This window comes from Bos indicus x Bos taurus, chromosome 19, assembly GCF_003369695.1.
Source record: "Bos indicus x Bos taurus breed Angus x Brahman F1 hybrid chromosome 19, Bos_hybrid_MaternalHap_v2.0, whole genome shotgun sequence".
NCBI lineage: Eukaryota > Metazoa > Chordata > Mammalia > Artiodactyla > Bovidae > Bos > Bos indicus x Bos taurus.
The window spans coordinates 34,450,369-34,473,413 of NC_040094.1; the positions used below are offsets into that span (position 1 = coordinate 34,450,369).

General features: G+C 40.6%; 1 protein-coding gene across 20 annotated transcripts in view; it reads left to right on the forward strand.

Moving 5' to 3' along the window:
• The window catches only part of NCOR1 (nuclear receptor corepressor 1), a 115,586-nt gene that overhangs the window by 49,190 nt on the left and 43,351 nt on the right, over window positions 1-23,045 (forward strand). For 14 of the 20 annotated variants that reach the window (XM_027519419.1, XM_027519418.1, XM_027519422.1 and 11 more), the window contains 10 exons: window positions 629-801; window positions 1,989-2,079; window positions 3,976-4,154; window positions 4,630-4,684; window positions 5,359-5,460; window positions 9,337-9,464; window positions 10,977-11,194; window positions 12,067-12,129; window positions 14,318-14,457; window positions 15,952-16,078. In XM_027519419.1, the coding sequence (XP_027375220.1) occupies window positions 629-801; window positions 1,989-2,079; window positions 3,976-4,154; window positions 4,630-4,684; window positions 5,359-5,460; window positions 9,337-9,464; window positions 10,977-11,194; window positions 12,067-12,129; window positions 14,318-14,457; window positions 15,952-16,078 (1,276 nt within the window). The remainder of the gene's footprint in view (window positions 1-628; window positions 802-1,988; window positions 2,080-3,975; window positions 4,155-4,629; window positions 4,685-5,358; window positions 5,461-9,336; window positions 9,465-10,976; window positions 11,195-12,066; window positions 12,130-14,317; window positions 14,458-15,951; window positions 16,079-23,045) is intronic. The other 6 variants (XM_027519433.1, XM_027519420.1, XM_027519423.1 and 3 more) reach the window with 1 other exon arrangement.

Below are 23,045 nucleotides of genomic sequence, written 5' to 3' on the forward strand. Positions count from 1 at the left end.
CCACAGTACAGGGTTCTTTCTTCTCTGTTTAAAGAATGAAGTCACACATTCATTTCTCTAAAAGCATTCATTCTCGATTTCATGTAGTTTACTGGATTTCTTTTTGTCATAGAGTACAACCAATTTCTGCCTTTTCCAGACTGTAAAAATGTTCATTATATGGCATTATTTATAGTAAGAAAAAATTGCAACTAACCAGAACTTCCAGCAGTAGGAGGGTGGTCTAAGTTTGAGTGTTTTCTTTGACTGATGGAAAGGTGACAACAGAATGTTAATCTGCTTGCCTTTGGGATTACAAACTATTTACATATTCTATTTCTTATTTTCCTGACAATGAAGACTTAATTGTTATCAGAGTGGCTCAGCATGTAGTTTGTTGATTTGTGTAGTCTTAATGTTGACTAAGAAATCCAGCCATGATAGGCTCTGTGTGTGGATCTTTCATAGAAAACAGCTCCCTGTCTTTCTCTTCTTTCAGATCAAGGACACCTTTTCATTCACAGTTGAGTCATAGGCCAAATGTCCTTCTGACTTAGCCTTAAGAAGTAACCTGTTCTTTTAAAAGTATTAGGTTTGTCAGAATCACAGAGTTTAGTTTAATTATTAATTTGCTACGGGTATTTAATAGGAACAAAAAATCTGCCAACGTTATGATCAGCTCATGGAGGCATGGGAGAAAAAAGTGGACAGAATAGAAAATAACCCTCGGAGGAAAGCTAAAGAAAGCAAAACAAGAGAGTACTATGAAAAGCAATTTCCAGAGATTCGAAAACAGAGAGAACAGCAAGAACGGTTTCAGCGGTAAGTGGTTTGATGTTTTTCTGTGAATCATATTTTTAATTTTTCACAATATTTATTGTCACCTGAATCTAACCATTAAGAAGGTTCATAAAGAATTTTGTTATGTTTTCCCTTTTTTTAAATAAATCAAATATAGTTGATTTACAGTGTTGTACCAGTCTCTGCTGTATAGCAGAGTGACTCAGTTTTACACGTACATACCTTCCTTTTTAAATATTCTTTTCCATTATGATTTATCCCAGGATATTGAATATAGTTCCTTATGTTATACAGTGGGACCTTGTTGCTTATCCATCCTATATATAATAGTTTGCATCTGCTAATCCCAAACTCCCAATCTATCCCTCCCCCACCCCTTGGCAATCACAAATCTCTTCTCTACGTTTATGAGTCTAAGAACTTTTATTTTGAATATAAAACTTGGTTATCAATTAGCAATGTTTATGTCTTGGTGAATCTAATAACTTTTTATATTTAATCATGCTGTTGAATCTAAATTTAAGTGAATATGTTGAAATTAACTCTTCAGTTCTTGAAAATGCTCATTCCTTTTGAAATGACAGTAAGAATAAGACAGTGTTTCATGGTCCTTCGCTACCCTTCAGCATAATCAAAAGTCTTATTAAATTGTTTGCTAATTAAGAAATTCTCTGTTATTGGTATGTAGTTTCTGATTTGTTTTTACTTTAGAGGACAAGTGCTTTTGCAAAGGTAGAATCTTTAGTTGCCTTTTCTGCTGTCTCATGTACGTGAGTCATGAAAGCCCTGGTAACCACAGTTAAGTTGTTGTGAGGAGTGATGATTGGATTTTTGTTCCCCTCCCTTTAAAAATGTTTTATGAATTTTTCTAAGTCTGCTATCGTGTGCTGTGGAAGGCAGACAAAAGACTGCTATTTGAAATGAAAATGACACCAATAACTAGTTTTCCAGATGTTTCCTGCAAATAGTTCTGCCATTTGAATTTAGACTTGTAACCTTTAAAAAGAAATCTTAGCATTTAAATTGTTCCTAATTTTATAGATAAATGACTTAAACATATTGCTTAAAAGTAGTTACTCAATAGCATTTTAGGTTTTTTCCCCCGACTTCTAGTCCCACTCAGAAAGCAAATTGATGTAAAAGTAATTAATTGATACTTCTTTATAAAAGGCCTTTAAATATATATGTAATTTCTCCCTCATATTTAGAGTTGGGCAGAGGGGAGCTGGTCTTTCAGCCACCATTGCTAGGAGTGAACATGAGATTTCTGAAATTATTGATGGGCTCTCTGAACAGGAGGTAAGACACTTAATTAATTCATGTTAATTGATTAGGCATTTTAGTGTCATACCCCATGAACTAAGGGTTTATTTGTATATATATGAGAGAAAGCTTACGGCATATGGATTTTTCCAAAGTACATGGCCTACTATAGAAGGTTTTAAACAAGGCTGCCCTGAGATCTTATTGGCGTTTTATGAAGATGGCTTCGGCAGCAGGGAGGCCTGGAAAGAGGTGAGGACGCTGTTACGATTAAAACTAAGGGCCTGAATCAGGGTGACAGTGGTAGAAATGTGTTAAGAGGGGCCTTATAGGACAGATGAGTAGAAGGCAGAATGGATAGGACAGGAGTTGGGGGAAAAGACGAGCAGGTTAGAGGATGGGCTGCTGCTGCCGTTTTCCTGAAAGAGCAAAGGAGCAGGTGTTTGTGTGTTGGGTTGTGGACCTGAGGTTCATTGGGGGTGGAGTGGGGGGTGATGTCTAGAGTGTGATTTCTAGCCAGCCGAGCCTGGGAGAGATCGATACGATGTTAATAAATCAGTTCTGAATAAGAATAAATTTCAGTTCCTAGCACTGAGTCTTCATGGCTGGGTTCATACTCTCTGAAGTTTGGTCCAAAAGCCATGTATTAACTTTTGCTAGTTTTGGTTTGAAAATATGGCTTTTTGAAAACCTCATCTCTCAATTCTGAAGTGGTGGTCCTCTTAAGTAATAATCAAAGACAATTATTATATTCCTGTACATTTCAGGGTTTGTGGCTGTGATCTCTGCAGTGATGACTAACTCTGCATTTAATTTCTTTGCTTACTGTTTGAACTGATTCTATAAGGGCGGGGGGAGGGGGGCATCTGTAAGCAACCCAAGCTAGTATTAGGTGAATACTAGCTAAATGTGAAGCTAGTGAATGTCAAGGTGAATGTCAAGCTAGTGTGTCTGTCCCAAACCACATTTTGGTGTTTAGACAGACTGAGGTAGAATGTGCTAAGTCGCTCCAGTCGTTTCCGACTCTTTGCGACCCCATGGACTGTAGCCCTCTAGGGTCCTCTGTCCATGGAATTCTCCAGCAGGAATACTAGAGTGGGTTGCCATTTTCTCCTCCAGGGGATCTTCCTGACCCAGGTATCAAACCCGTGTCCCTTATGTCTCCTGCATTGACAGGTGGGTTCTTTAGCACTTGAGAGTCCCTGTAAAATGAGAAACTCTGTCAGGAATTGACTAAGGCAATGTCCACTGCTAGAAGAGTTTTAGAAGAAGACCTAGCCTTGTGTTGGGGTCAGTAGTTATAGTTTTTGGTACAAGATTTCTCCTGGAAGTTTGTGCTTATAAACTTACTGGCTTAAGCTTTGGGAAGATAAATTATATAACTGAAACCAAGTTTTAGTTGAAATTCGAAGGATGATAGTCTTAAATTTGCAGTGGAAAGATTATGTAAGTTTAGCAAGAAGTGTTTGATACTTGAGTAAGTTTAGTTAATCTAAAAACAATGACCTTAAGATTTTGGTTCCTATCTGCGTATTTTTCTATTTTATTATTCTATAAAATGATGTTGAGACTTTTTAAAATGAGGCAATATTAATGTTAATAAGTGCTTCATAAGGTCATTTCTTCAGTGATCTGACATCATTGTGTGTCCTTTAGGTCTAAGATCCATCTGCTGCGTTTAAGGAAAGAACTCTTCTCACATTGTAGTGGTGGATTTAAAAAAGTACATGTACTTTCTGCCTCTCTGCCTCTGTTATTCATACAATGAGTATTTATTAGATTCGTATATAATGACCATATGTTAGATGTTATGGTACCACTGCCATTGTCATTAAAGTGCATATGTGGTGTTTCAGTGTCTGTTAAGATAGTCTGTGGCCCTCTTTAAGTTTAATTCTATGTACATTGCATTTCTTCTTTGTTTTCCTTCAGAATAATGAGAAACAAATGCGACAGCTCTCTGTGATCCCACCTATGATGTTTGATGCTGAACAGAGACGGGTCAAGTTCATTAACATGAATGGGCTCATGGAGGACCCTATGAAGGTTTATAAAGATAGGCAGTTCATGAATGTTTGGACTGACCATGAGAAGGAGATCTTTAAAGACAAGTAATTTAAATTTTAAATTATTCTCTAATAGAAGCTTATATGAGTTAGTGAAAAATATTGGCATTTACTTGTAAATTGAACTGTTTCCCCCAAAACATGGCCCCATTTTGGCATTTGAATAACGTGGGAGGCAGAGAAGACAGATAGGATGCAACCTTCCTGTAAATTTATAGCTGGAAATATAGGTACCAGCTTAGAACAGAGTTGTGGAGGCATTTTAAGAGTGGTACCCAAACCTGAGTGGTGTCAGAATCACTGGGGGTGCATTTGAAAGTTACAGATATCTGTGCAATACTGTATCCCAATCCAGTCAGTTCCTGGTGGACTGTGCTCAGGAACCTATGCCCTTTAAGAGGACATTGGCCTTTAGGAGTCACTAGGAATTAGTCTACATTATATTTGTATTCCCAAGGGCTTCCCCCACCTCTTTTTAAGTTGTTAAAGTGTGTGTGTGTGTTGTTCTTGTTTTACTCAGGTTTATCCAGCATCCAAAAAACTTTGGACTGATTGCATCTTACTTGGAAAGGAAGGTAGGAAGTGGTTTACACTGAGATTGTTGATAGATTTGGGTTGGTTGCTGCTTTGAAGGTTTTGTGTGCTAAAGCACAGAAGTAGTTAAATAGTTTTTGCAAAGGGCTTGACATAGAAAAGATTCTTATGTGAATAATATAGTGGTGTTTACAGTCATATGATGATGATTCTAAGTACAACACAGACTAATTTTCATGGTTAATGAAAATGACCTGATACTATGTTTCCCTAAAAACACACAGGTTACAGTGTTTTTCCGAACATCATTAAACTTCTAATTAAAATTTCAGAGTCCTGATTTTCCCTGAATTTGTTCGACAGTGTATTATTGCATGTTCGGTTTATGAACAAAATATTTAAAGAGACATTTTGAATATTTACTTATATAGAGGAAGAAAGAGAATTTAGTTACTGGTTAATAAGAAAGTGCTTGAATGCTTCTGATAGTTCCTGGTATCTTTTACATAATTTGTGTTAAGACAGCTGTAATTGTCCATCAAAATAGTAGATACTATATATATGTATATTTTACAGCCTAGATATGCCTTAAAGAGCTAGCCATTTGTGTTTTTCTCCAGTTTATATTTTGAGAACACTAGAGATTTTCCTTGAAGATGTTGCTTGATTTTTTTTTTTTAATTCAATCTCATTGGATCCTCAATTTTTTTTATAGAGTGTTCCCGATTGTGTTTTATATTACTACTTAACCAAGAAAAATGAGAATTATAAAGCCCTAGTAAGAAGGAACTATGGAAAACGCAGAGGGAGAAACCAGGTATGTTTCATTATCATATGGAAACTATTTCAAAGTTGGTGGACTATAAAGATGAAAAATTTTATAATAGGGGCTTTCTCTGTATTATACTTTAGGCATTGACCTTTCTATCAAATTAATTAGAATGTTATGAACATGCTTTGATTATTTTGAAGTTAATCTATATTTAATGTGTTGCATTTTCTATTTTGAATGCATTTTAAGTTTCTGGCATACCAAAATTAATGAGAAGTTTTATATTTTCATGATACTGAAATTGTGCACGTCAGAGTTAACAATTGTAATATAATTAAACACAAGCACTGTGATATCTTAATGAATACACCACCCTTTCCAGTCCTTTGGTCTGTGAAGGGGACAGGTAGAGTAAGGTGACTATAGAGTCAAGGGTTGTTTGCTAAAATACTTAGAACCTGATTGTTTCAGGTTAGCTTCAATTCTGGGGTTGGAGCACTCGATGTCAGAGGATTGTGTCTAATGCAGTGCAGTGTGTGTTTTCACAGTGGCAGTTCAGAACTTTAGAAGCTCTTTTCCTTCGAATAGCTGGTCAGCTGCCGCCACAGCTCCCTCCTGCTCTTCTGTGTGCCACATGCCCTGAGACCACTCAGGATGGTGGCACCTGTGAACACGACGGCTACTGCCGTCATGAGCGTTCTGAAGTGCTTTGTTCTCCACAGACCCCGCCTGCCTTCCCTGGTCATGCTGATCTCCAGATACAGGTTCCCTCATGATGTGTGGTCAGAAGTGTCTTGTGTGTTCTGTGTCATTGTTTCCTCCAGAGCAATGCCACCTTTTGGGATGTGGTCTCACAGACTTCAGAAGCAGTGTTTTTTGGTCAAGAAAAGTATTGAGTATTTGAGGAGTCAGCTGCGTAAAGGCTGCTGGAGGTTGGGGAAGCCACAGTGGGGTGAGGGGCCAGGACTGAGATCCTAGTAAGGGAGGGGCATCGGTGGGTGGTGTGTGCAGAGCACAGATGTCCCTTTGCTTGTAAGGTTCTGCTGTGGGCTGGTTTCAGGTAGCAGGGCATGTGGGGGTGTTTGCTTACCTGAAGACCCTGGTTGATATTAGGGGCAGAAGAGTATTGGGGGAACATGTGTTGTTCAAACCTGAGGACAGTGGACCTCTTTCCTTGTCTTGAGCTGAGTTGACACTTCCCCATGACTTTTCAGGGCTGTAAACCATTTCTGGGTTATGCAGCCCGCTCGCTAGGCAGATGGCTGAGTTTGTCATTGGTGTGCCATCTTGTTGGTTCAGATGACAGATGAATGATACCTTTGTGGGGTACAGGGTGAGGTTACTAGCATTTGAAACAGGTCTTGTGACCACTGTGGCATACTCGTGAGTCGGGGTGAATGAAACATTCCCAGTTGTAAAGCAGAACTAGTCACAATTGGAGAGTATGCATTTGAAAATCTTCCCGATTTCTTAGTTTTCTCTAAGGTGATAATGCATACTCAAAAGAAAATGAAACTTGCAATTAAAAGGGTGTGAAGCTGTGAAGGTCAGATAAGGCCAGCAGGGAGTTGTGATAGTGAAACAATCTAGCCAAAGGCCCAGAGTGGAAGAGTGGATTCCATTCTTGATGAATTGTGGAAATTTCATAGAATCAAGATCATGAGGACAGAAAGCAGGATTGGCAACAGTGGAAAGATGGGATGTGGAGGGCTGGGCACATGAATAGATTGCAGAGTCCTGGAAGTGACGCATGCCCACTGAAGATGGTGGTGGTGATGCCCTGTGGGAGGTTTTGATGGGTATGACCTGAAAGTATTTCACACACAGGATATCATGTTGATAGAAAAGGCAGTGACTAGCATCTTGAATCTGAAGAATAATGACAAGGCCTAATGGCCCATGAGAAATGCTGGTCTGGAAGAAGCACAAGCTGGAATCAAGATTGCCGGGAGAAATATCAATAACCTCAGATATACAGATGCTACCACCCTTATGGCAGAAAGTGAAAAAGAACTAAAAAGCCTCTTGATGAAAGTGAAAGTGGAAAGTGAAAAAGTTGGCTTAAAGCTCAATATTCAGAAAACGAAGATCATGGCATCTGGTCCCATCAGTTCATGGGAAGTAGATTTGGAAACAGTGTCAGACTTTTATTTTTTGGGGCTCCAAAATCTCTGCAGATGGTGACTGCAGCCATGAAATTAAAAGACGCTTACTCCTTGGAAGAAAAGTTATGACCAACCTAGATAGCATATTGAAAAGCAGAGACATTACTTTGCCAACAAAGGTCCGTCTAGTCAAGGCTATGGTTTTTCCAGTGGTCATGTATGGATGTGAGAGTTGGACTGTGAAGAAGGCTGAGCGCTGAAGAATTGATGCTTTTGAACTGTGGTGTTGGAGAAGACTCTTGAGAGTCCCTTGGACAGCAAGGAGATCCAACCAGTCCATTCTGAAAGAGATCAGCCCTGGGATTTCTTTGGAGGGAATGATGCTGAAGCTGAAACTCCAGTACTTTGGCCACCTCATGCGAAGAGTTGACTCATTGGAAAAGACTCATGCTGGGAGGGATTGGGGGCAGGAGGAGAAGGGGACGACAGAGGATGAGATGGCTGGATGGCATCACTGACTCGATGGACGTGAGTCTGAGTGAACTCTGGGAGTTGGTGATGGAGAGGGAGGCCTGGCGTGCTTCGATTCATGGGGTTGCAAAGAGCTGGACACGACTGAGTGACTGAACGGAACTGAACTGAATGAGCCATGTGATGAAGTCATCTCTGTGTTCCTGGGAGACTTTGAGAGTCGATCCTTAATACTAAATGATGAAGAAAGGTGTCATAGGTAGACTTTCTGAAATTTGTAAAAAGATTTTAAACACCATGGTTGAACAGTGTTCTAGAAGGGGCGGTCGGGAACAAGACGGGTTCTGATTCTTCTTTCCACCTGGGTTGGAAGGAGGCATAGTGTAGGACATTTTCTGGAGAAGACCGAAGAGAAATTATCTTAAGGAAAAAGCTAATGGTAGTTTTGGGGAGTTGGTAAAAGACTTTGAGATTCCATCAAAAATTAAGGAAAATTTTGCTTTGTTCTGGGCAAAGGCATGAAAATGTTGGGTGTGCTGAGGGTAGCCTGAGCACAGACCCTTTGGGAAGGAGCAGAGACTGGAAAGAGGTACTATGCCTGGGATGGTCCTGTTTGGTTAGGCCGTTGGATTTCTTCAATAAACAAACGTAATAGGACTCAACGCAAACTTAATTTTACTTTTCTCTCAGAATCACAATTCTAGTACTCGATACATCAGAGATACAAGGGTCTATATCTTATCTCTCCCAGTCTTTGTTATATGCTTATTTACAGTCACTTAGTTGTAATTACAGCTTAGATATATTTGAGTGTTTACTTTTCACTTTGTTGTATCCATAGTATTTTTCCAAATTGCTTCATTCTTGATAATGACCCTGACTGTCTACTATTCTGATAAATGAATGTTTCCCCCAAAGACAAACAACATAAAGAGGTTTCTTGTAGTATTATCCATAATGATGAAAAAATTGGCAGCATATTAAATATTTAATACTAGGGACAATGGTTTGGTAAATTATAGTTTATCAAATTTCACAGCAGAATTGAAATGTTTGACAGATTAGATGTTGGAATTAAGAGTATCAACCTCAGATTTCTGAGTGGAATCCTAACATTGTCACCTCTCTGGATCCAAACACAAGGAGCATGTGTGTGTGTGTACCCTTGTAAGCAATACATACAGACTACATTAAAGAGCTTTCAGATGATTTTTAATACATGACCCCTAGTTACATTGTGGAGGATTAATTAATAAGTTTAATTTGTTGCATAGATATTTATTATTACAATTTGAGTAGCTATTTCTTTTAACTTTCCAACTTTACAAATGATGGTTCATTCTAGCAGCAAATTGCCCGACCCTCACAAGAAGAAAAAGTAGAAGAAAAGGAAGAGGATAAAGCAGAAAAAACAGAAAAAAAAGAGGAGGAAAAGAAAGATGAAGAAGAAAAAGATGAAAAGGAGGACTCTAAGTGAGTTAGTTAAATATTATTGTTATTTGAAAATAATGAGATTGAATCTATTGAAGGTATAAAGTTTTAGATTTTAGAAAAATAAATGGGATATGTGTTTTGTCACCTAGTAGTTATTTGACATAATTAAGGGGTGGAATATTCTAGTAAGTATAACTTTTGGATTGATGGACTTACTTGCCAGATATGACCTAGTCTGTTTCAGAAGGGATGGACTAAATAATACACAAGTAGTTGTTGCTTGTGTAGTTGTTCATTTCTTTTTAATATTTATTTTGTTATTTCTCTAATCTTCTTGGAAATACTGAAGGTTTGTCTGATTTTGAGGCAGTTAAAGCAGCCTAAATCATTTGTCATGGTTTTTAAAGTGTTAGATACTCAGGCCATTCTAATTTTGTACTTTAGGAAGATGAAACCTATAGTTTTGTGTTTTTTTTTTTTTACTTATTCAGATAAAACATTTGTCCTCACCACGTGGTCAGTGGTTATAAATTACTCATAAGTGCTCATAAGTTACTGCCACATCTCGTTTTGACTTTGTTCTTAAAATCCCTGGTTTGTTTAATGAGCGCGCATACGCTGCTTCTGAGAGCTCAGTCTTCTGGAGGGTACAGAGACCTGCATGACATGTGCTCTTCTCGGGCAGTTTATAAGCCAGGAGGGGAATTAGGCAAGATCCAAGGGAGGAGAAGAAAATGGCCTGGAAGGCATGTGCAGAAGCTGGGAGACTGAGAAGAGCTTGAGATTTTCTTCCATCTGTATAGTCTAGAGGACTTCATGCAGGAGCTAGTGGTCAGTGTGGGTACAATAGAGGGTGTAGCGTGGATGGACAGGCCTCCTTGGGAAATGGCAGATAGTGGTTTCATTAGACTGGGACATCAGACGCCTCAGGAGAAAAGTAGAAGGAGGTTGGGGTTCGATATGTAAAGCCTTAAATCTCAAATGTGGACTTCACTCAGGGAGTGGTATGGCTCTGTTTGGGAAAAGGTAGGCTTAGCATGGCTGAAATGATTTCCTGCCACAGGTCTTCCACTAGAATGTGGCTCTGTGAGCAGTTTAGGATGAACGGAGAGGTGGGAGGCAGGCAGGCAGGCGTGAAAGGCTGGGGCTAGGCTGCTGGGGCTCTGGACATGTGCAGTGGTGAAAGAAGCACAGGTGGTAGGAGAAATGTTAGTGGGATGGAAGGTTCACTGATGGGGAGTGACGAGTATGGGAGAGAGCTGCAGGCGCGATCAGGTCTGTAAACTGGGTGATGGTGAGCGTGCTGGTTTTGTCAACAGCAGGTAGTTGGGGCCGAGGGAGCAGGAAGCAGGGAGGGTGAGCGGGCATGTCTTTGGGTAAATTGAGTTTGTGTTGATGAGAAGCCCAAATGGTTATTCCAGGTAACTGAGAGTTTGGGGGTGAGGGGGGCAGTTTGTTCAGTTTCTGTCTGAAGAATTTTGAAAGCTTTAATCTTTTTGGTGTATGTATACTTTTAAATCACACAAAATGTTCTTTGGCCACTGTTTCTAGAGAAAATACCAAGGAAAAGGATAAGACAGAGGGAACAGCAGAAGAAACTGAGGAGAGAGAGCAGGCCACACCCCGGGGCCGGAAGACCGCCAATAGCCAGGGCCGTCGGAAGGGCCGGATCACCAGGTCCATGACCAGTGAGGCTGCGGCGGCCAGTGCTGCTGCGGCCGCGGCCACTGAGGAGCCCCCGCCACCTCTGCCACCACCGCCAGAGCCCGGTGAGTGGACAGGGCTGGAGCGAATGGGCCACAATTTTGTTTGGGGTTCCGTTTCAGTGCTGGGGTGCCGCAGGAGGGACATCTGGTATGGGCAGCGTAGAAATCCTGATCTAAAACTCTGGCCTTTACATTTGTTAGACTGAAATATCAAAGTCTTCTGAAAAAGAGCACCAGCCCCGACCTCACTACCCTAAGACTGTGGGTTTCCTTTGTACTTAGTTGTAATCCTAGTGTGCGTGCCCCCTTGTTTTCTAAGGTTTTAACTAGGCACGTGTCACGAATGTCTTCTAGTTTCTGATTGATCTTTATTATCACTTTTGGTAGCTGTGAAATGTTGGCCATCTCTTCCCCCTTTAAAGCTAACATAGATGGCACTGTAATGAAAAAAAACTGTATTCACCTGGCATTTTCTTTCTGTTAAATTGACTTTCATAGGAATAAATTCTTAGACAAGGAAATACTGGGTCTAAGCATAGGCATTTTTCTCTCTTATTAGGAACTATCTTCATTAGTTTATAAAAGGATCATATTAATGACGAGTCCTGTCACTGGTGGCTCGGTGGTACCAAGTTTATTATTACATGAAGTATTGATATGAAGAAAGTGCAAGTTCTGGGAATGACAAGGATAAAATGAAATAATTTAGACAGGCGAATGGGGACAGATCATGGTGGGCTTTGTTTTGACTATATTCTGCTTTGCTTACAAAACAAAGATTTTTAAATAGATGAGTGTTGTAATTAGATTGGTGCTTTAGAAAGATAACTGGTGAGAGCGTGGAGGTGTGTTTGGAGTTAACAGATTATATGCTTGGTGCTGTATAATCTGTGGATGACTTTTCTCTGACTTACTGAGTTCTACCTTTGTTTCAGTTTCTACGGAACCTGTAGAAACCTCTCGATGGACAGAAGAAGAAATGGAAGTTGCTAAAAAAGGTAAATGATAGTAGTTCAGGTTCTTCGGGTTTGTTTTTGTTTGTTTTTAGGGTTATTAGTAATGAGTGATATGGAACTAATTCCTTTTTAATAAAAAAAAAAAAAAGTTCTTCCACAATGGAAGCAGAATTTAGAAGTACACTTAGAAGGTTTTTTTTGACAGTATCCTGCTCTGTAACATACCCCAGTGTGTCTTGTTTGAGGGACCCATTTTTGAGGGATTTAACATTCTCTCTCATTTTATTTTGAATGTCTTGTTAGAGAGCAGGTAAGCCCTTTCAGTTTTACAGAAGAGTTGTGATTAAATGCAATTAATGTTGTTTTGGAAGGTATTTGATAGAAAAAGTCTCTTATTTAAAAGTTGCATTTAATAGAATGATAACTATTTCCTCAGTTTGCATTTAGTAAGGCTAAGTTTGATTACAAATTGCTAAGAAATTGTGCTGTGATTCAAGAGATGAGAGCATGGACTTTACAGCCAGACAGATGAAGGATTGAGTTCTGCCTCTGACACTTGTGTAGCATATGGCCTTCATTTTACTCGGGAACACTATGGGTCTTTTGTTCTTCTGTTCTTGCTTATAAATGACCTGTATAAAGTACAGGTCATACAGTTAGAAATTAGCTAAAATTTCTAAAAGGATAAATAATTGTTTTATAAATAAATTCTTTTTAAGTAAAATAATTTTGAGAAAATTTAGCCAATTCTTTTGAGGGTTAAGGATTTACCTTGCAGTTCCAAAGAGAAATTAGTACAAATAGCTTGACCTTTTAGTGACACATTTCAGATTTATTTTCTATTTAGCTGGTAATGAGTAACACATTTAAGAATCATGTAAACTTTGCCTAAAATACAGCAGTTTAGAGTGTTCTGTCCTCAGAATATTTTTATTTGAGGTGTGTTTGCTGTGACAGTTGTACTCATATGCATTGCTGTCATCTGACCGTCACAGCGCAGTAAATGGATGCCCACGTGGCCACAGTGTGGTCTGGTCCGAGGCACATCCCCACACCCAACTGCTCCTGCCCCTTCCTTTCAGCTTTTGTCATATGCTGGCAGAAACTGGAGGTGATCTTCAGTTTTCATTGTGAAGGAGTCTACTGGTGTTAACCTTGAAAAGTTGATGTTTTCCCCGCCAATTGTTAAATTTGCACTAGAAATTCCTGTTTGGATACACCTATGTCTAATGTACATCTCTGTTTATGCATTTATATGCCCATATTTCATGCACATATGTTTCTGTGTGCATATGTGTGTCATTTGTTGGAAGGAAGTCAGATTGCATAGGTTCCTGTGATGCATTGTGTTACAGAAGGTTTAAGAAAACCTGGTTGAAAAAGAGACACTGATGTATATAACAGTCTTATGGACTCTATGGGAGAGGGAGAGGGTGGGAAGATTTGGGAGAATGGCATTGAAACATGTAAAATATCACGTATGAAACGAGACGCCAGTCCAGGTTCGATGCACCATACTGGATGCTTGGGGCTAATGCACTGGGACGGCCCAGAAGGATGGCATGGGGAGGGAGGAGGGAGGGGGGTTCAGGATGGGGAACACATGTATACCCGTGGCGGATTCATTTTGATATTTGGCAAAACTAATACAATTATGTAAAGTTTTAAAAATTCAAAAAAAAAAAATTCAAAAAAAAAAAAAAAAATCTTCCGGAAAGAGTAAAACAACAACAACAACAAAAAAAAGAAAACCTGGTTGATATTTTTGAGGGGATCCTTGATTGGAAATGGACTGGGGACATGTTGATTATACCTGGAGCCTCAAGTATGTGTCTTTACTTGGTGTTAGTCACTCACATTTGATTGCCTTATTAACTTTGTGCTGATACAGTGTTCCCCAGGATCTAGAAGTACCTAACCACGCAGTTGACAGTGTCTGGGCTCTCCCTCCCTGTGTGTCTGCATTGTCCTGGTCCTCTGGGAGATAACACAGCAAGGACAGGGTCACATTCTTCCAATATTGAGCATGTTTGAACTTTGGATAGAAAAATAGAGCTGTTAATGAATTTGTGTCAATCACATTTCAATAAGCATTGAAATGTATCAATAAATAACTGAAAACACAGTGTTAATGATGGTGAGTGCAAGGATTAGGGGTATTGTATTATTTTTCTTGTTTGCTGTATCAGGTGACTATTCAGTTAATGTTTGGTTTGTTTTTAAAATACAGGTCTAGTGGAACATGGTCGTAACTGGGCAGCAATTGCCAAGATGGTGGGAACTAAAAGTGAAGCCCAATGTAAAAACTTCTATTTTAACTATAAACGGAGGCACAACCTTGACAACCTTTTGCAGCAGCATAAACAGAAAGTGAGTGTATCAGAGGTGGTGAATCTTTTACTTACTGTTTTTTGGGGGTTTTTTTGCGCTTCAAAGATTGCTCTTGAAGAAAACTTTTTTGTAGCCTTACCTATAAAGGATATGCTAGTTTCTTGGCACAAGTTGACTCTGTTTATTGCCCGGAGAGAAAAATTTCTGTTAGTAGTAATGGCAGTGCAGTACTTTTGAATTACTGTAAACTGGATTTGAAAAATATAAGCATTTTGGAGTTTGAATTGAAAACTTCAGAGTTCTGTTGACCATATTGAATGAGTTGATCTGGCTTATGAAAAAAGACGTTTTCTCAGAGACTCCATGGGGTAAAGACTAAAAACCAGCAAGTTTTGAAGTGTTACGGAAAAAATTATTTAAAGATTATGAGAGATTATTGAAAATGCGTTAACAAGGAAATTCCAGTGTTCTCAGAGTCTACAGAGCTCTTTGAGGGCTCCATGAATATTTTGTTTTCATAAGAATATTAAGCTGTTCCCTTTCCCACTGTGTGGACATTTGCATCCATGGGGTCAGAGAAGCTGTGAGTGAGAGTGCTGGTACGCTGGTGTGGACCTTGGTGGCACCGCCAAGCTCAGGGCACTCTTCATCTCCAGGCAGTTGCAGCTTTGTTTTTGTAAAACGGCAGTTTCACTTAGTGCCCTTGGTGAAGCAAATAAAACTTGGCTTTGGTAAACCTTGAGCCTTGCACACGTGTCTGTATAATGATGGGCGGGGCAGAGAGCCCTCTGTACTGTCTTGGGCCAGGGTAGCACTCAAGGAAAGGCACACTGGGGTTGTTTGAGCTCCAAGCTAAACAAACCTCGCCTTTGTCATGGAATGTCATTTTTAATTAAAAGCATGACAGAAAAACCAGGCTTTTCAGACCTGAAAGTTTGCAGACATTTTCTTGAAAATGAATGAGCCTGTCTTGAAAGAAAACATCCATTAATATTGGTTGCCATTTTTAAATTTCCAGCTGTTAGGCAAAAATTAAAATTTTGGTAAATATGTGTCTCTCACCATGAGCTTAACATCTTCACACTACTCAAAGACTTTTCTGATAAGACTCTCTAGCTGCTAGCATTATGAGCAATTTTTATTTTTCTTAACATAATTTTCTGTCTTCCACATTCCATGACATTATTTTTACTAGAAAATAAATGTGTATGTTATTTTTATTAGAAAAATAACATTTTTTGGAGGGGGAGAAGAACAGGAGTCTTTCAGGCTTTGGCTGTTTGTCCATGTAGAGTGATAAGTAGTTCCGAAAATGGTTTGGATGTGACTTGATCATTCTGATAAAAGCGATCTATCTGCACACAAGGCCTGTTAGTGGTCCCTGAAGGGACTGCCTGCCCCCAGCCAGGGTGCTTGTCAGACAGGCAGCTGCTGGTCTAGAGTACACCTTCTGCCTCAGCTCAGCTGTGAGAAGGCTTGCTTCTTTCCTTTCAGTTATGTAAATCCAAAGTAACAGTAGTTTTACTCTTCTAGGCCTCACGGAAGCCCCGTGAAGAGCGAGACGTGTCTCAGTGTGAAAGCGTGGCCTCCACCGTCTCGGCACAGGAGGATGAGGACATTGAGGCCTCTAACGAAGAGGAGAACCCCGAGGACAGTGAAGGTACCACCACTCTTCCGTCTGGTTGTGGCGTCTGCTGGCCCACATGCGTGATGGGTGCCTTAGTTGTTTGGCTGTCTAGGGATTGCTTCATTCAGGAAACGAGAACACAGCGTATTTATCATTCAATCACACGTGTATTTATGTAGCTCCTGAGATGGTCCAGGTGCTGCAATTGAAAGGTCTTGAAGGATGGCAGTCCTACCTGAGGCACTAAGTGCCGACATCCATAAGCTGTCACTGTGTCTCTATCGTTGCCACACATGTTGGTTCAGTCAGTACCTTCAGTTTCATTTTCCTCTTTCTTTATTTTATCGAGCTTGATTTATTTCAGCATTTATAAAGCTGAACATGTCATATTGATGTTTTCATGAAAAAAATGTATTAATGTCCCAGAGGCATTGGCCAAAGAAATGTCAAGAAACTTAAATAAAATCCTTTATGCTTTTGAAAAATTAGTGACAACTTCCTCAAAAAGTAAATGTTTTCTTGATTTTTTTCGAATTAAAAAAGGTACCTAATTTAGTTTACATTACTATTAAAGTTTCTGTGAATTTCTTTTAACTGTCCTCTTCTCAAGTGGGGATTTTCACAGTGATTCCAGTAGCTTTTAATATGTTATATCTTAAACGTATTCATGTTTGATGTATGCAAATATTTTCTCTATCTCATTTGCTTTTTATCTTTAAATTACCAGAATTAAAGCTTTGCAGGTAATTAGAGCTGTTTGCATTTTCCTTTGTAGGCGCTTATGTTTTAAGCTTAAAAGGTTCTACACCTTCCAGGAGTTTTAGAAATACTAAATTCTGGTTTTTCTACAAATTGTTGTCATTGGGTTTTAAACTTAAAATTTATCTTGAAATGGGTTTTGACTTTGAGCAATAAGTGAACTTTATTCTGTGAGGTTTTGTGAAAACCGAGGTCAGGTCAGTTCAGTTCAGTCGCTCAGTCGTGTCCGACTCTTTGCAACCCCATGAATCGCAGCACGCCAGGCCTCCCTGTCCATCACCAACTCTCAGAGTTCACTCAGACTCACGTCCATCGAGTCAGTGATGCCATCCAGCCATCTCATCCTCTGTCGTCCCCTTCTCCTCCTGCCCCAAATCCCTCCCAGCATCAGAGTCTTTTCCAATGAGTCAACTCTTCGCATGAGGTGGCCAAAGTACTGGAGTTTGAGCTTTAGCATCATTCCTTCCAAAGAAATCCCAGGGTATTGCCAAAATGGAGAGACCACTGGAGCAGGCTTGCCTGGGGCGAGCTGAGGGGCTGCAAGCAGTCTGAAGGGGTGGCTGGCATTTGGAAAGAGGTCCTCAGAGTTTGCTGACTTCAATAGGGTTGTAACTGGTAGCCAGTATTGCCTGGGTTATAAATGTACATGAAGCTTTTATTTCACAAGACTGGGTGGCTTAAACAATAGAAACTTACCTATTGTATTAGTGCTTAGTCACTCAGTCATGTCCAACTCTTTGTGACCTCAGGAACTTTAGCCCAGAAGGCTTCTCTGTTCATGGGATTCTCCAGGCAAGAATACTGGAGTGAGTTGCCATTTCTTTGTCCAGGGGGTCTTTCCCGCCCAGGGATCGAACCTGGTCTCTTCTGCATTATAGGCAGATTCTTTACCATTTGAGCCACCAGGGAAGCCCTTTAAATTAGGGTCCAATTTTTATGACCTCATCTAACCTTTATTATCTCCTTTTAAGGGCATTATTTCCAAATATAGTCACATTAAGGGTTAGGGCTTTAACATAAATTTGGGGGTGGGGTGGGACACAGTTCAGTGCATAACAAGGGCCAAGTCTATTTGTCATATGTATGTTTATTTCAGAACATGGAATCCTGTTGCATGGGCTGACATACTCTTAAAAATTGAACACCACGAAATGACTTTTTTCCTTCTCTTTTCTTCCTGTTTCTTTGTCTTTGTGTGAAGCTTTTTCCAAACTGTCAAATGAGGTTGTCAGGTTAATTACAACCTGGTATTACAGCAATGCTTCTGTGGGCTCTAGTGTGGACTGGCCTGGTCACATCATGCCATTTGTACGTGTGTGTGTGTTGTGACGTCTGGTGGTGCTGGTTTAGTCGCTAAGTCATGTCTGACTCTTGGGACCCAGCGGGCTGTAGCCCGCCAGGCTCGTCTGTCCATGGGATTCTCTAGGCGAGAATACTGGAGTGGGTTGCCATTTCCTTCTCCAGGTCTTCCTCCCAACCCAGGAATTGAACCAATGTATCCTGCATTGCATGCAGATTCTTTACCGACTGAGCTATGAGGGAGATCCTTGGAATGATGACATCTGGAATGGTTTCCTATTAGTAGGAAATGAACTTGCCACCAGAATGGTGGGGTCTCCAGTTCCTTTGACTTAATTTCACTTGTCAGAGCAGAGCAGCAAGCACAGTGCGTTTTCCATGAGCCCTGATTGGTCTTAACTGCTCAGTTCACGGAGACCCTGAAGCCACATGGGTTTGTGCCCTCAGGCTCTTGCGCTCGGGTGAGTGGAGATAGCTGCTAGAGGCCAAGTCTCCATGTTGGCTTCCTGAATGGGCGTCTGACCATATGAGTATCTTTCGTAATTCGATGAGTTACATCAGAAGGACCAAACCTTTGTTGTAATTTAGATTTTCTCTTGGTCTGAATCATTCTTTGAGGTGTTCTGAGGGGGAAAGAAAAAGACACTCACACTTGGCTGGTGCTTGGTAAAGCACTGAGACTTGAAAGAAGAAGATAACTGAAGGAGTGCTTATGCCAGATGATGTCATCTGCATAATCACTGACGTGTCCTCCAGGCTTTGGAGGAGAAATGACTTGTTAGTTTGTCCTCGAACTTGGCTTCCATCACTGTGTGAATAGAAATGATGCTGCTGCTGCCACTGCTAAGTTGCTTCGGTCGTGTCTGACTCTGTGCAACCCCATAGACGGCAGCCCACCAGGCTCCACTGTCTCTGGGATTCTCCAGTCAAGAATACCAAAGTGTGTTGCCATTTCCCTCTCCAATGCATGAAATTGAAATTGAATGTGAAGTCTCTCAGTTGTGTCCAACTCTTCGGGACCCCATGGACTGCAGCCCACCAGGCTTCTCCGTCCATGGGATTCTCCAGGCAAGAGTACTGGAATGGGGTGCCATTGCCCTCTCCGGAAATGAGGATGAAGTCTGGCTTTTTGTCTGCCTTTCAACACTGGTAACATCTTTCACCAACCATAATTGCTGCTGTCCATTAGACCTTATAACACATGAGGTGCTCTTCTGAGCTTTTGTCTTTTGATTTTGTTTTTGTTGTTGAGACTTGAGCTGTTATCTGAGTCCAGGCTCACACATCTAACTGCCTGTATAACCTTTGTATTTGGGCACCTAAGGGTTAACAGCATCCGAAACCGACCTGTGTCTCTCACCTCCACACCTCCCTTTCCCTCCAGTCTCCCCCTGGGTGCGTGGGTGCATCTCCTTAGATCTCCCCTCCTCCATTGCTGCCACCCCACTTAGAGCCACTGTCCCTTCCTTCAGTGGCCTCTGGATTGGTCTGCTTGCTGCTGTTTGTTCCATTATATTTTTTTTCCTCCAGAGAGCAGCCCGAGTGAACCTTGTAAAATACAAATCAGGTCAGGTCTCTCTGCTCCACATCCTGTGATGCTTCTCCCATCTCATTCAGAATCAAAGCTGGAGGCCTGCAGTGAGGCGTGCAGCCTCCCTGTAGGCACTGGCCCTTCTTACGTCTCTGGCCTCTGGCGGCCCCTTCTGTTGCTCACTCTGTTCTTTTTTACTGTGGTTAAATGAGATAAAATTGACATATAATGTTACACTAGTTTCAGGTGAACAACATAATGATTCAGTACTTGTACATTATGAAATAATCTAGTTCATCATCCAGTAAGTCTGGTTAACTTTCATCATTGCATAGTTACTTTTCTTGTGATGAGAATTTTTAATGTCTACTCTTGGCAACTTTCAGATTTACAACACAGTGTAATTAACTGTAGTCATTATGCCGTACGTCACACCCACAGGATTTAGTTATTTTATAACTAGGTGTTTGAGTCTTTTGACACATTCATCCCTTTTGCCTACTCCTCACCTCCTGCCTCTGACAACCACCAGTGTATTCTCTCTATTGGTGCTGTTTTCTTTTTAAAGATTCCACATGTGAGTGAGATCATCCAGTGTCCTTCTCTGTCTGACTTATTTCACTTAGCACAGTGCCCTCAAGTTCCATCTGTGTTGTCAGAAATGACAAGACATATATTTATATATGTTTACATATATGTGTGTGTGTGTATATACATACCACATTTTCTGAATCCTTTCATCCATTGACAGACACTTAGGTTGCTTCCATATCTAGGTTATTGTAAATAGTGCTCCAGTGAATGTTGGAGTGCATATATTTTTTCAAGTTAGTGTTTTTTTTCCCCCTTCAGATAATACCCAGGCATAGAATTGCTGGGTCATATGGTAGTCCTGTTTTTAATTTTTTGAGGAAGCTCCATACTCTTTTTCATAGTGGCTGCACCAGTTCCCTTCCTACCAGCAGTGCATTAAGGGCCCCCTTTCTCCACGTCCCCCCAGCTGTTGGCACTGCTTGTCTTTGTGATGATGGCACTGGCAGGTGTGAGGCGCCACTCCCTCTGTTTGCCCACTGTCCTCATTGCTGCGCCCAAGCTGACAACCCCAGGTGAGGGGCTTTTCCGCGTGCTCATTTCTTCCTGGCATGCGCTTCCCCACTTCCTTTGGGCCTCTGGCGATGTCATGTGAGTGCTCTCATGCCTCTGTACCCACTGGCTCTCAGTGAGTTCCATATTCACTGCGTTTATTACTACCTGATGTGTCAAGTGTTTATTGCTCATTCCCTGTTTCACCCTAGGATTTCTTCTCCCATGGCTGGGTTACCAGGACCTCAAACAGCTTCTTACATGGCAGGTGTTAGGCACATATTTGAATGAATGAAAGCATGAATTTGTCGAGTTATTAAAAATTATGTGTGAAAAGTATTTGTTCTCATATGATCATTTAAGTTTTTATTTTTACTGTTTTTTATATAAAAATGATACATTTATGGCATCCGAGTTTCCTATTTTGCTTAAAATATTTCTGCATATCTCTTGAGGTTATTTGTATTTCGTACTAGATTATCTTCTTAAGAGTTTTAAAAGGATTTATTCCATTTGGAATTCTTTTTCTGCATTATGTAAGGCAGCATTCGTGTTTTTCTCCCACCAAAGGAGCAGTTCTGAGAAATCGCACTCATTAGCTGTTATCCTGCCTCAGAGATTTAGAGCACTGGCTCTGGCATGTATCAGTTCCTCACGTCCATCAGGACCTGTTCCTGACCTTCTCTTCTGTACCACTGGTTTGTCTTGTCTGTCTCTGGGGCAGCCCCAAACGTGTCGTAATACATTGACTTTGTAGTGAGTTTAAGTGTCTGAGGAGTAAGTCTCTCCCATGCTGGTAACATTTTCTAATTTTCTTGAATTTTCTCAGGGACTTATTTTTTCACATAAATTATAAATTGATCTTACACACCTTTGGGATTCTCATTGGAGTTATATGTATTAATTTTAGGGAGATGTAAATTTTTTGTGTTGTCTTGTAATCTATTTTAAGAAAATAATCGAAAACATAATGTTGAAGTGAGTATCTCTGTGTCCTGTTCATAGCAGTGTCGCGTTGAAAGTAGCCCAAGGGTTCAGTAATAGAGGAAAGGTGACGTAAACTTAAAGACATGTTCACAGCCACTCATTCATTTCACACCGCATCAGGTATGTGAGCCCGCTCTGTGCCAGGACCTCGGCCTTGTGCTGGTCACTAGGACTAAATGAAAAGCAAAATGTGTAATCCTTACCCGTATGGTGTTCACAGGCTCATGGGAGCAACAGCCAGGGGTCACGTAATTGTGAACAAAAGTAAAATTGTAGCTGCAGTCAGTACATGTGCTGTGGAAGCCATCAGCAGCAAAGTTCAGCTTTGTTGAGGTAATCAGAGAAGGCTTTTTTTTAAAGCATGTGGTAGTTGATCTAATATCCAAAGGAAAGAGTAGATGAAAGCCATTCAGAATGTGTGTAGTCAGTGGTAAGGGATGCATGGACCTTCAAAGAACTGAAAGAAGACCACAGAGGAGGCGGGGCTGGAGAGAGAGCTGGCAGCTCGCAAGAATGGCCACACCCAGCAGCTTGGGACTGGATCCTGGGAGCAGCAAGGCTCCTGGAGATGTTTTAAGCGGGAGAGAGTGGGAGTGAGTTTTGGTAAGATTTGGCTTTTAAATTCACTCTGGCTTTGTGGTAGAGAGGAGTCTGGGGTGGTGGTGAGAAGAGTCGTTTCTGGAGTCAAATGGCAGTTGTGAAATTGAATAGAAATGGCTGGATTTGAGGGATATTTTTAGAGAGAAATCTATAACTCATCAAGGTGCAGAATCTGGAGATAAATGAGAGGAGCGTGTGAAAGATGACTCCTGGGTTCCTAGCTTGTTTGCTGGATACTAAACTCTAAAAAAGAGCTTGATTTGAGACTTGGGAGAGTTGAATACCAGTCCAGAGTAAGACACAGAGAATTTGTAATTCCTTTGTGACATCTAGGTAAAAGCATTAAAAGTACATGTATGAGATGGAACAAATGGTGGGAAAGACCAGTGTTACAACAAATTAAATGACAGAACCTATGTAATATTGTCCTAGAGCTTTGCTATCCAGTGAGGTAGCCACTGGACACCCGTGTGGTGGTTGAGTTCTTAAAATGTGATTGCAATCTTCCCTCCACCTGAGGATCCTGCATATGTGGGTTCAACCAGCTGCGGGTCCAAAATATTAAAAAAAAAAAACCCAGAAGGTGCCCCAAAGCAGAATTCCACACTATGGCAACTATTTACACAGCATTTGCATTGTTCGTACAGCTCTTCAGACAGAAGTTTTATTAGGTATCATAAGTCATCTCGAGATGATGTGAAGAGTACTGGAGGATGTGCATAGGTTGTATGCAAACACTAC